The 12,069-nt window shown below is 41.0% G+C and overlaps 2 protein-coding genes across 4 annotated transcripts in view; one reads left to right on the top strand and one right to left on the bottom strand.

Moving 5' to 3' along the window:
• Positions 1–1,549: 1,549 nt before the first annotated feature.
• Positions 1,550–3,503, bottom strand: LOC103890570 (uncharacterized). Its single transcript, XM_054550861.2, is given in 4 exon segments — positions 1,550–2,900; positions 2,903–2,982; positions 2,985–3,326; positions 3,329–3,503. Coding segments are annotated over 4 exon segments (774 nt in total). The 3' UTR covers positions 1,550–2,723.
• The window catches only part of RALGPS2 (Ral GEF with PH domain and SH3 binding motif 2), a 193,656-nt gene continuing 184,127 nt past the window's right edge, over positions 2,541–12,069 (top strand). Inside the window, exon 1 of one of the 3 annotated variants that reach the window (XM_002809758.6) lies at positions 2,541–2,713. The gene's annotated coding sequence lies outside the window, so the exon portion shown is untranslated. Of the gene's footprint in view, positions 2,714–3,366; positions 3,494–12,069 lie in introns of those variants that run through there. The other 2 variants (XM_002809757.6, XM_063716877.1) reach the window with 2 other exon arrangements.

Raw genomic sequence — 12,069 nt, 5'->3', positions numbered from 1 at the left:
CTCTGAAATGACTTTTAAGCATATTGAATTCTTATTGATTTCTATTTCATATAATGGCATTTCTATTTTATACATTAGTACTTTTTGTTATACTAAGACTTTGCATATTTCTTGTATTTTGGCAAAAGCAACTGGAATCCATAAAGCAACATACAGAATTTAATTGTGATAAAAGTGCTCTGGTAAAGAAAATTTGGTGCAAAAAGCCACTGCTTTCATTTATCAATGAATGGGAAGGGACACTTATTTTATAAAAGATATTGAGGACAAACTTTTTTCTATATTTTTATATACAAATTCTTTTTTTCTTTTGAGGTAGGATATCCCTCTGTCGCCCAGGCTGGAGTGCAGTGGTGCGATCTTGGCTCACTGCAACCACTGTCTCCCGGGTTCAAGTGATTCCCCAGCCTCAACCTCCTGAGTAGCTGGAATTACAGGTGCCCACCACCACACCCGGCTAATTTTTTTGTATTTTCAGTAGTGACCAGCTTCACCATGTTGGTCAGGCTGGTCTCGAACTCCTGACCTCAGGTGATCTGCCTGCCTCAGCCTCCCAAAGTGTTGGGATTACAGGTGTGAGCCACCACGCCTGGCCTATATACAAATTCTTAATCTTACCAAGTTCACAAATTTGAACTTAACACAACTCTTAAGGTTAATAAAAGTATTGTTTTATAAGTTATCAATGTGAGAAACAGATTTGGGGTAATTATTCAAACTCAAATTCAGCAGGCATAAGAATTTAGTGTATCCATGGCCTTGCTCATGAGTCATATTTTTTTTCTTTTCAAAGTCCAAGTGAAAACTTCACTGCTTTTACAATAAGCTGTGAAAATTATTGGCAGATGTAGGGACCCTGGCTCATTTACATCTATGAAACCCTAATTCAAGTTTCAAGTAATTGTATGACATTTAACAACATAGAGTTCCGTTCCTCAGTTTTCCTATTTCTTAAGAGCAGTTAATTATGTGTGATAATGGTATGTATGTTGTATGTATTATTGTTGGCATATAGCCAACGACATTTTCCTTAATCTCTTAGTAACACTTTAAGAAGACTAAACATTTACCCAACTCAATAACTGGAAGGGGTTTTTTCTCCAAGTGCTAATTCAGTTTGTTGTTGTTTATTTGGGACTTGAAGCAACTAACATCTATGGGAAAACTTTCTGTATACATAATGCACTTCCCTCCTTTTTTACCAATCATCTTCCTTTTTCTTTTCTTTTTTGGACTCTTGTCATTTGAAATATTGGGTGGGGGGGGAACGCTTTTTTTCTTCTTTTGATTGCTCTACTTCTAGTGATGTCGTCATGATTCAAGACTTTCTTTGAAAGTAAAATGGAATAAAAATGAAACACTACGAAATTTGTTGCTTATCCTCGCTGTTTTTTTTTTTTTTTTTTTTTGACTTAACTTTGCGTTGGGGTGCTTTAAAGTAACCCTATTTGAGAGAAGGAGGTTGAAGGGCATTCTAGCGTCCCCAACTAGAGTAAAAGGGCTATGACACAAGGCAATCAAAGGAGGAAATAATTAGCATTCTTCAACGTTCAAGATTAATCAGTTCTGTTTAGCGGTTATTAAAGGGAGGAAAGAAACCAAATGGGAATAGTGAATTATTGGTCCTTTCATGTTTTATACTTAATGCTGGTACATAGTATTCTTTCCACATTCTACTGCACATTGCCTAGAGAAAGAACTGCAGATCATCAAATAATTATCCATTTCCAAATGGTCTAATGACAGCAGATAAAAAGGCGGCTCACTTAAAACCTTCCGTTAACAGTCACACTGCATCAAATGGTGCTAGCTTTAAGTAGGCCACCCATTTAGTACACTCTCTGCAACAACACCTTTCCGCCCAATTTCTGTCATTTGCTCCTTAAGCCAAGGGTAGTACCCTGCGTAACATCTACAAAGGCCTACTTCTAACACTTCCCGAATCTTAATGTGTGAGGATATTGATCACCATAATTTATGACCTTATCTACGGCAGTGGGGTGACTCTCCACATTTGGAGCCCCCTCATTTGTCCGCAGTGACTTCTAAAAACACCGCTGGCGTGGGCTGGATATTTGATCTTGGGGCCAAGTGCTTCCAGACTTTGTTCCCTGGCCTTAAAGGTGAAGAGCCGGGCGCTGAAGGCCACAGACATCACGGCGGATTTCACAGAGGGCCGCGTGCCGGGAGCGGGCGGCCAGGCGGTGGCGGACGCCCCACCTGTCCATCCTCCCACCCCTTCCCGCCCCGTTGTTTGGCCGGTGGGAGCCCCTCCTTTCAGCAGGCGCCGGGCGGTGGGGTTGCGGATGGCTGCGCGCGCTGCGGGCACCGATCCCCGGCGGCAGTTGGGCTCCGCGGGGCCGAAAAGCTGCGGGCGGGAAGCGCGAGATTAAGACCCTGACGGCTACAGCTCTCAGGGCCCCCGCGAGCGCGCTCCGTTGGTGCGCGCGCGCGCGGCTCCGCCCCGCCCGCTTGGCGCGCGCCCCCGCCAGGTCCGCTCTCTTCCCCAACCCCTGGCGCGGACGGGGTGGTTCCAGCTCACTCTCCTCCCCCGAGCGGCAGCGGCGGCGGCGGCTGCTGCGGGCGCTGAATGAGAGACGGTGACTGTTCGGGTCGGCGAGTGCTACTCCAGGCGGCGGCGGCGGCCGTGGCGGTGAAGCGTGAGGCCGGCGTCGTCTTTCCATCCTCTGAGGCGACGGCCGCGGCTGCACAGGTCGGTGGGCTCAGGCCGCGGGGCGGTGCGGGGGAGGGAGGGAGGGAGGGTGGGTGCGCGGCGCTCCCCGGGCGGCGCGGGGAATGGCGGCGGCGGCGCTGCGGAGTGTGGCTCTCCCGGCCGCGGGCCCCGGGGCTGCTCGCCCTGCGCGCAGGGAGGGGGCTGCGGAGCTGGGGCTGCGGAGCTGGGGCTGAGGGAGAAGGGCGCTGGGGGGCGCGCCTCCCTCGGCCGCGGGTTCTCAGAGTCGGAGCGGTCGTGGGGTCCCCGCTTGGGGCGCCGTCCTGAAGCCGGGGGCGCTGCGACCCCTTGAACCCGCCTCGCTCTCCCGCTTGGGTGGCGGAAGCCCCCAGCCTCCGCCCGCGCTGTTCTGGCGCCTAGCGGCGCCTCAGCCTCCTTTCAGGTGAGCCCGATCCCGGACCTCGGAGCCAGGACCAGCAGAAGCCGGGCCACACCCCCTCCCCTGGCCCCGGCGGCTGCGCCCAGAAGCCTGGCCGCAGAGTTGGCGGCCCGCGAACCCGCGGAGTCGCGGTCAGGGTGACCTGTTGCAGAGCGGCCCGCAGCCCGAGCGGCCCCCGCCAGCCCCGGCCCCGGAGGGGCTGCGTCCTGTGCTGGGCGCGGGCCGGGTGTGGGGCAGGGGCCGCAGCCCCAGGTCGGCTTGCTCTACAGCCTGGAACCGGGCTCTAGAAAAAAAAGGAGATTCCGAACGTATCTCATCAAACACTTGCAAAGCCGGGAGATCTGTCTGCAAATATCCGGAATTCCATTGCAGTATCGGATTAGGTAGGCTCATAAACACCGTGCTTTTGAGGTGATTTGGGAGAAACGCGAGCCACGAGCGAGGAGCTAATTTCTGGAAAAGAGCCGTAAACCTGTGCGGAGCGAATTATTACCCCCCTGCCCCAGCTCCCCCCCTCGAAGCTCTTTTCCTGTAGCCGTGTGTTGTGTAGACGCAGGCCAGTTTCAGTGTACGTGGGCGTGTTTGGGAAGAAGCTGCGAGCTGATAGGAGGTACCTAGTACAAATGTTAATTTGTTTGAGTTGGGAGGGGTAAGGGAGGAGGAAGAAAGGGCGCTGATGTTAGCTGTGGAGGAGGGGCAATTGAAATACTAAATTTCTGTTTAAAAAAACTCTAAAAGAAATATCTAATGCCTACTGTGTATTTAAGACCATAAAGTGGAATTACACAGGCAGCAGTTAATTGAGCTTTATCGTTTATGCTCCCTGGATTTTTTTTCCCCAACACTTTAGTTGCTATAGAGAGCCTTGTTTTCTTACAGTGTTCATGAGTTGACTTGGGTATTTTTCTGTATCTACCATTAGATCGATTCCTGTTCAAGTTTCTTTGAAGATGACCATCAGAATTTTAGGAAACTTTTCAGCCCGTGTTTGCAGAGTATTGCTGTTAGACAGATCATAGTTTGCTCATTATTAAAGCCTGTTCCACTCAAAATCATTATGCTTGTACAAGTGCTATAGAACAAGTGCTATAGAATCGTACACATAAGTGTATTACTCTTACGGCTAAATATCTTACTTTAGAATTATGAGGAAACTTGCAAAACTGAGCATCCAAACAGTATTATTTTAACAAAGATAACCTCTAACTCAAGCTTTGTAGGCATGAAGTTTATCATGTAGCTTCAAAGGTCTTTTTAGGCAGATCTAAATATCAAAATGTAAGGGCATTAATGCCATGTGGGATAAACAATTTCAGTGTATTTATTTTAAGCCTAGTTCGTTTTTTCTTTTTAAAATTCAGCATAATTTTTAAACGGTAAGATGTGCGTTTTTTCCATTATATTCCACTTTTTTTTTTTTTTTTCTTTTTAAGATAGGTTCTCCTTATTTGGCTCAGTCTGGTCTCAAACTCCTGAGCTCAAGCGATCCTCCCGCGTCAGGCTTCCAAGGAGCTGGGACTACAGGCATGCGCCACTGTGCGTTATTTCACTTTTCATTGAATTAAGGAATTTGACTTTTAGTAATACTTTGGGGCAGGACTCTGGAAATACTGTTTAGTTTGCCTAAATTTTTTCAGATTGCAACATAAATTTGAAGATAATGCTTGCATTGTCAGAACACAACATGCTTTTCTAATATTTATTTGTAATACTAGAAAGAATACAACAAATTTTCCTGAGAGGAAATAAAACTGAAAAACTGGCTTTGTGAGTCAAATACATATGTGAGTAATGTATTTTTCTATGTGTTTTTAAATACCTGGTACGAGTCTTTTTATTACGTCATTAGAGTTGAGTGTAGTGAATGATGGATATATAGGTGAAATTGTCCTGTTGCAACTTAAAACACTTAAGCTTTTTCCAGAGGCTCAGTTCATTCTGCACATGTTTATTGGGTACCTACTTGGTGCCAGTTCCCTAGAGGTTGGAGACACAACAGGGGAAGAGACAGGTCTGTGCCCTGATGGAGCTTAAATGATAAGTGGGCAAATATGTTAGTTTAAAAGTTTAAGTAGAAACTCCTCTGATAACTTTTTGGTTAAGGATATTGTTTTTTTGTTTCTGAGAATTGTGGGAATTATTGCCTAGCGAACAAAAACATTAAGACAATTGTTTTTAAAATATCCCTATGTTTATATATTTTAGGTTTCTGGTTACCAAGTATACCAAAGATAAACATTCTACCTGAAGTCAGATGATGCATAGTTTACATGTGGTTAGACAGCCTTATTCTTTTGGTTTATGTAGTTAAATGAATGTTTACTGAAAATATTCTCTCTTGGCACTTATTTATAAGGGAATCTAAATTTCTTTTTTGGTCTAAAATTTTAAAATATCACCTTTTTATTTCTGGCTGTGAGTGAGCCAATTCCTTGACAATCTGCTTTTTCAGAAATTTTTAAATAACTTTTAAACCTTAAACCAAACTATTAATTGAAATTTATTTAATCAAATTTGTTTTCTTTTGTGAGTTAAACTTTAAACCCATTTATTTTCTCCGAAAATATGCTTTTTTTTTTTTTGCTATGTAAAATAGACACATAGTTTGGGTTTACTTTTAATGTTATTGATACACGATTTGAGAATAAGATATATTGAAGTGTATCCATTTTTTGAATATGAGATATTTATTGTGTAACGACTGTATTTGGAATAAAATTGTCATTTTAATATGAATACCTTTTTTTTAAGTTAATTTTCAACGAAAGATAATTCAAATAGCTTGAAACTACCCCAGCCTGAGTGAAGTTCCTTGGAGAGGAAAATGAATGTATTGCATTACCCTATAAATTGTTTCTTTAAATGTGTCTTAAATTTCCTGTTGATTCCTTTTTAGTGAGAAAATAAAGATTGTGTGTGATAAGTTTTAGTAACGTGGAATTAATCTGGAGTCTTTTTTGGTTTAATGTCTTGAGCTTTTGATTTAGGAAAACTTTTAACTACATAATAGAAATAAAACACTGGAATTTAAAATGTGTTACATTTACCTATTCTATGGAAAGAAAAAAGTCTGAATATAAATTTACATAGTCACTTTACTAAGTAGCTAGTTAGGGATATGGGAAGGATCTTTATATACATAAGGTTATATGGATATAGCAGTGTTCATGTGACTTAGCTTGAGGAGGCTTGGCAGTTTATTTCATTACAGAGAAACTTTTGGTACTGGCTTTTGAATAATACATTGCTTTGGAGTGTGAAAGACTTGAATCTCTCATCTTGAATTTAATTGATAGTTTTCTGTTATTTCACTTACATGACCTTTTTTTTTCAGAACAGATTTTCTTCAGTTTGATTTCCTTTTGTTGTTCTGGCAGAAGTGTTTTCTGAAAACCCTATTAAATAGCATCCCCCATCATACTCTGTGCCTTTGCTTTGCTTTATTTATTTATTTTTACATCATTGCTTTATCTGACATTAAAACATACATTAGTTTATTATCTGCCTCCCTCTCTGATTGTAAGCTTCATGAGGGCAAGGGCTTATTTTGTCCACTGTTCTCTTCCTAGCACCTAGAAAAGTATCTGACACATAGTGATGCTCAGATATTTGTGGGGTGTTAATTGTTATTAAGTGATCAAAGGACCACTGGATTTGTTCCCTTTTTTAAAAAAAATTAATATTTGATTTATACAGCTGTGCAGTTAAAAAGAAAATTGTACTACAAGGGTTAAACAGGTTGAGCATCCCAAATCTGAAAATCTGAAATCCAAAATGCTCCAAAATATTAAATTTTTGAGTGCCAGCATGACTCTCAAAGAAAATGTCCATTGGAGCATTTTGAATTTTAAATATTTGGATTTGGGATGCCCAACTGGCAATGTAAGTCTTCCAAAATCTGACAAAATCTGAAATTCAACAAAATTTGAAATCTGAATTTTTCTGGCCCTAAGCCGGGTACTCAGATAACCTGTAATTAAAACTCCGGTCATCTGCCTCATCTCTTTATGACTTTCCCTCCTGTGTCCTGCTCTCAGAGCAACCATAGGTGTTTCTTCTCTTTATTTACATATTTAAAAATTGTATATTTTACTGTTTGTTTTTCAATTTTATTATTTATTTATTTGTTTTTTGAGACGGAGTATTGCTCTGTTGCCCAGGCTGAAGTGAAGTGGCGCGATCTTGGCTCATTGCAGCCTCCACCTCTTGGGTTCAACTGATTCTCCTGCCTCAGCTTCCCAGGTAGCTGGGGTTACAGGCGTGTGCCACCATGCCTGGCTAATTTTTGTATTTTTAGTAGAGATGGGGTTTCACCATGTTGGCCAGGCTGCAAACTCCTGACCTCAAGTGATCCACCCGTTCTCCCTGGCCTCCCTAAGTGCTGGGATTACAGGTGTGAGCCACCACGCCTGGCCCTGTTTTTCAGTTTTCTTGTTTTTCAATTTTAGATGTTATCTATTGGCTTTCCTCTGTGGTAGATGAGTCTATGCTTTAGGATTCTTATGCCACCTTGAAATTTCTTTCCCAGTGTCTTCCCAATATAGTCATGCTTTTGATTAAATCAGCATTCGTTGTTTACATTATTATGACTTTGTGAATATGTTTACAGTGGAACCTTACAGTGTACTATGATTATATTTCTTGGAGTTGATTTCTTTTTATTTCTTAGTTTCCTATTTGTCTCTAATTTTTTTTTCTACAAACTGTCCCAATATCATCAAACATCAGGTAATTGATTGACCATTCAGTTTTTTAAAAAAAAAATGAAAATTCTTCTTGAGCTCTCTATCTTCTTGCTCAAATCTGCACTTTTGCCCTCCACTTATGCTGCGTAGCTATAAATGTGATTTCCCTTCATCATGATTCTGAGAATTCTGTTTTTTGTGTTTTTTTTGAGACAAGAGTTTTGCTCTTGTTGCCCAGGCTGGAGTGCAATGGCGTGATCTCGGCTCACCACAACCTCTGCTTCCCGGGTTTAAGCGATTCTCCTGCCTCAGCCTCCCGAGTAGCTGGGATTACAGGCATGCGCTGCCACCACACCCAGCTAATTTTGTATTTTTAGGAGAGACGGGGTTTCTCCATGTTGGTCAGGCTGGTCTTGAACTCCCGACCTCAAGTGATTCGCCCACCTCGGCCTCCCAGAGTGCTGGAATTACAGGCGTGAGCCACTGCGCCTGACTGATTCTGAGAATTCTTTTTGCCGTTTTCCGGTGTTGGAGCCTGTGATCTCTGGATCCATATCCTCCACTTTCTGGATTTACTCCTTTGTTTTGGTGAAATGCATCCTTTGGTAACTTTAGGTAAGAGTATATGAAGAGGTGAAATTTTTGAGATGTGTGTATTGCTGAAAATATTTTCCTTCTACCTTGACACCTGGTTGATAATATGGCAGGGATAGGTATAGAATTCCAAGGTAAAAATCATTTTCTCTTCAAATTTAACAGATGATTATACTTTTCTAGTTGTTTTTGGTTTTTTTTGTTTTTTTTTTTTGTTTTTTTTTTTTTTGAGGCAGAGTCTCCTCTGTCCCCCAGGCTGGAGAGCAGTGATGTGATCTTGGCTCAGTGCACCCTCCACCTCCTGGGTTCAAGTGATCCTCCTGGCTCAGCCTCCTAAGTAGCTGGGATTACAAGCATGCGCCACCACAGCCGGCTAATTTTTGTATTTTTAGTAGAGATGGGGTTTCACTATGTTGGTCAGACTAGTCTCAAACTCCTGACCTCAAGTGATCTGCCTACCTCGGCCTCTCAGAGTGCTGGGATTACAGGTGTGAGCCACTGTGCCTGGCCTGATTTTCTAGTTTGAGGTGGTTGTTAAAAAGTCTTATGCATTCAAAATCTTCATCCTTCATATGTGACCTGGCCCTAAGATCTTTTGTCTTCAGTATATCTGCTATATCCCTGATATTTTATGTATCTTGTATGGATTTTACTTTATTTCTTCTACACTGAATTTAGTGGGCGCTTTCAACCGGCAGTGTCCATGATTATATGGAGAGGAGATATGATCTAGTTTAGAGGTCAGCAGACTTTTTCTTTGAAGGTTAGGTAGTATTTTAGGCATTTTGGGCAATACAATCCATTACTGCTACTCAGCTTTGCTGTTGTCAAATGAAAGCAAGCATAAGCAGTGTGGGACTGTGGTTTGCTGACACCTGATCTTATACAAGCAGAAGGATTAGCCTTTGCTTCACCAGGAGTAGGGAGAGTTACTATAGAAATAGGAGAGAAGACAAAGTATATGGATAGACACATGATGGTGATAGCTTGAGAACGTTGTCATGAGTGTTTCAATTTACCTTTGTGTATAGAGGCCAAGCTCATCATCTGAGAGTAAGGAAGAATGGGAATATGTATTAGAGGTTTGAGAAGGAATAATACATGACATAGTCACTTGTCAAAGAGTAAAGAAGTGAATAGAAGAGGGAGAGTATGATTGCCAGGCAGCAGTAAGGGCTCACTTGAGATACATGGTTCTGAATTTTATGTTCCTGATTTATTTATTTTATTTATTTATTTATTTTATTTTTTGAGACAGAGTCTCACTCTGTCGCCTAGGCTGGAGTGCAGTGGCGCAATCTCGGCTCACTGCAACGTCCGTCTCCTGGGTTCAGGTGGTTCTCCTCCCTCAGCCTCCCAAGTAGCTGGGACTACAGTCGAGTGCAACCACGTCCGGCTAATTTTTTGTTTTTTTAGTAGAGACAGGGTTTCACCATGTTAGCCAGGGTGGTCTCAGATCTCCTGACCTCGTGATCCGCCCGTCTTGGCCTCTCAAAGTGCTGGGATTACAGGCGTGAGCCACCGCACTTGGCCATGTTCCTGATTTTAATAGGAGTACCTTTAATATTTCATCATTAATTATAATGCCTTACTATTGGTTTTGATAAATAACTTAAGACTTTTGGTAGAAATGATTAAGAAATGCTTTGTCATACTAGTTTTCTAAGAGGTTTTTTTTTTAAAAACACATAAAATGTTGAATTCATCAAGTGCTTTTTCTTTGCAGGTAGAGATGATCATCTTTTCCATTAATCTGTTAATAGGATGTATTACATTAATAGATTATCTCCTGTTGAACCATCTTTGCATTCCTGAGTTAAACCCTATTTAGCTGTGGTGCATTTTTTCACCCACACTGCTGAATTTGACTTGCCGGTCGGTGTCTTAGAGTTCTTTAAGATCTACATTTATCAGTGAGGTTTACATGGGTGTATTTTGAATTCAAAGTTTCGCTGACTTCATGAAATCAGTTGTGAAGCTTTCTTTTTTTTTTCTCCCATTATCAGAAATAATTCTGTAACATAGGGATTCTTCGTTCCTTGAAGGAACTATAGATTTAATATGAAAGTTTCTAAAACAAAACATGGAAAAATATCTGTATGACCCTGTTGGAGGCAAAGGCTTTTTAAAACCAGGATGCAAAAAGTACTAACCAGAAAAGAAAAGACTGTATTTCATTAAATAAGAACATCTATTCATTAAACAATACTATTAAGAGAAGAAAAAGGCAAGTAACACACTGGAAAAGGTGTTTGCAATACTTACGTCTGTCAAAGGACTTACATATAGAGTATATTTAAAAGTATGCAAACCAATACAAAAGAATTCAGGCAACCCAGTTTTAAAACAAACGGTCAAAAGACTAGAACAGGCATTTAGAAAATGAATTGTTCAGATGGCCAAGGTTAAAAAGTACTGATACATAATTTTTAGAAAACTGCAAATTAAAACTATAATGTGATGCAACTACATACCCACCAGAATGGTGTTAGTTAAAAAATCTGAAATACAAAGTGTTGACAAGAATGTAGAGCATTTGGAACTCTTATACATTTCAAGTGGGTTTGAAAATTGGTACAGCCGCTTTGGAAAATTCTTTGGCAGCATTTGCCTAAAACTGTATCTGTATATGCTCTGTGATCCACCAGTTTCATGTCTGGGCATAGACCTGATAGAAATCAGTATATATGTGCATCAGAGGGACATGTACATTAGAAGAAAACATAGGGGTAAATCTTTATGACCTTGGAATAGGTAAAGGATTCTTATATATGACACCAAGTGACACCAAAAGCAGGAGCAACAAAACAAGCAAAGAGGTAAATTGAACTTGAAAATTAAATTTTTTGTGCTTCAAAGGATGCCATCAAGAATGTGAAAAGACAATACACAGAATTGGAGAAAATATTTGCAAGTCATATCTAACAAGAAACCTGTAGTCAGAATGTATAAACACTCCTATAACTCAATAATAAAAAGACAACTCAATTTAAAAACACGCAAAGGAGCGGAATAGAAATTTCTCAAAGATAAACAAGTGGCCAATAAGCACATGAAAACATGCTCGACATTATTAGCTATCAGGAAAATGAAATCAAAACCACAGCGAGATACCACTTCACACCACTAGGATGACTTGAATGAAAAAGTTAGATAATAAGTGTAGGCAAGGATGTTAAGAAGTTGGGATCCTCATACACTCGTGGGAATGTAAATGGATGTAGCTTCTTTGGAAGACCATGTGGCACTTCTTCAAATAATTTAACGTAGCGTTACCATATGACCCAGCAGTTCCTCTCCTAGAACAGCAGATAGAGGTAGAAAACAGATTAGTGGCTTAGGCCAGTAGCAGGGGTAAGGGGGTGGTAACTAAAGGGTATGGATTTCTTTCTGAGATGATAAAAATGTTCTAAAATTGACTGTGTTGATGGTTGTACCTCTGTGAATATGCTATAAACCATTGACTTGTACATTTTAAATGGGTGAATTGTATGTTATGTGAATTTTATCTCAGTAAAGCTGTTAAAGATAGGAAAAATAATCAGTGATGTGACAGTGTTGCCATAATATTTGTGAAGAGCAAGATGCAGAGGGATATACCAAGTATTTGTATGAAGCAAACAACTCCGAAACCTTTATGTCTATATGTGTTTTGATGATTTTGTAAGGTGGAAAATGTT

This window comes from Pongo abelii, chromosome 1 (assembly GCF_028885655.2).
Source record: "Pongo abelii isolate AG06213 chromosome 1, NHGRI_mPonAbe1-v2.0_pri, whole genome shotgun sequence".
Classification (NCBI taxonomy): Eukaryota; Metazoa; Chordata; class Mammalia; order Primates; family Hominidae; genus Pongo; species Pongo abelii.
The sequence above is the reverse complement of the archived record's forward strand: the minus strand, read 5'-3'. Positions and strand labels throughout refer to the sequence as shown.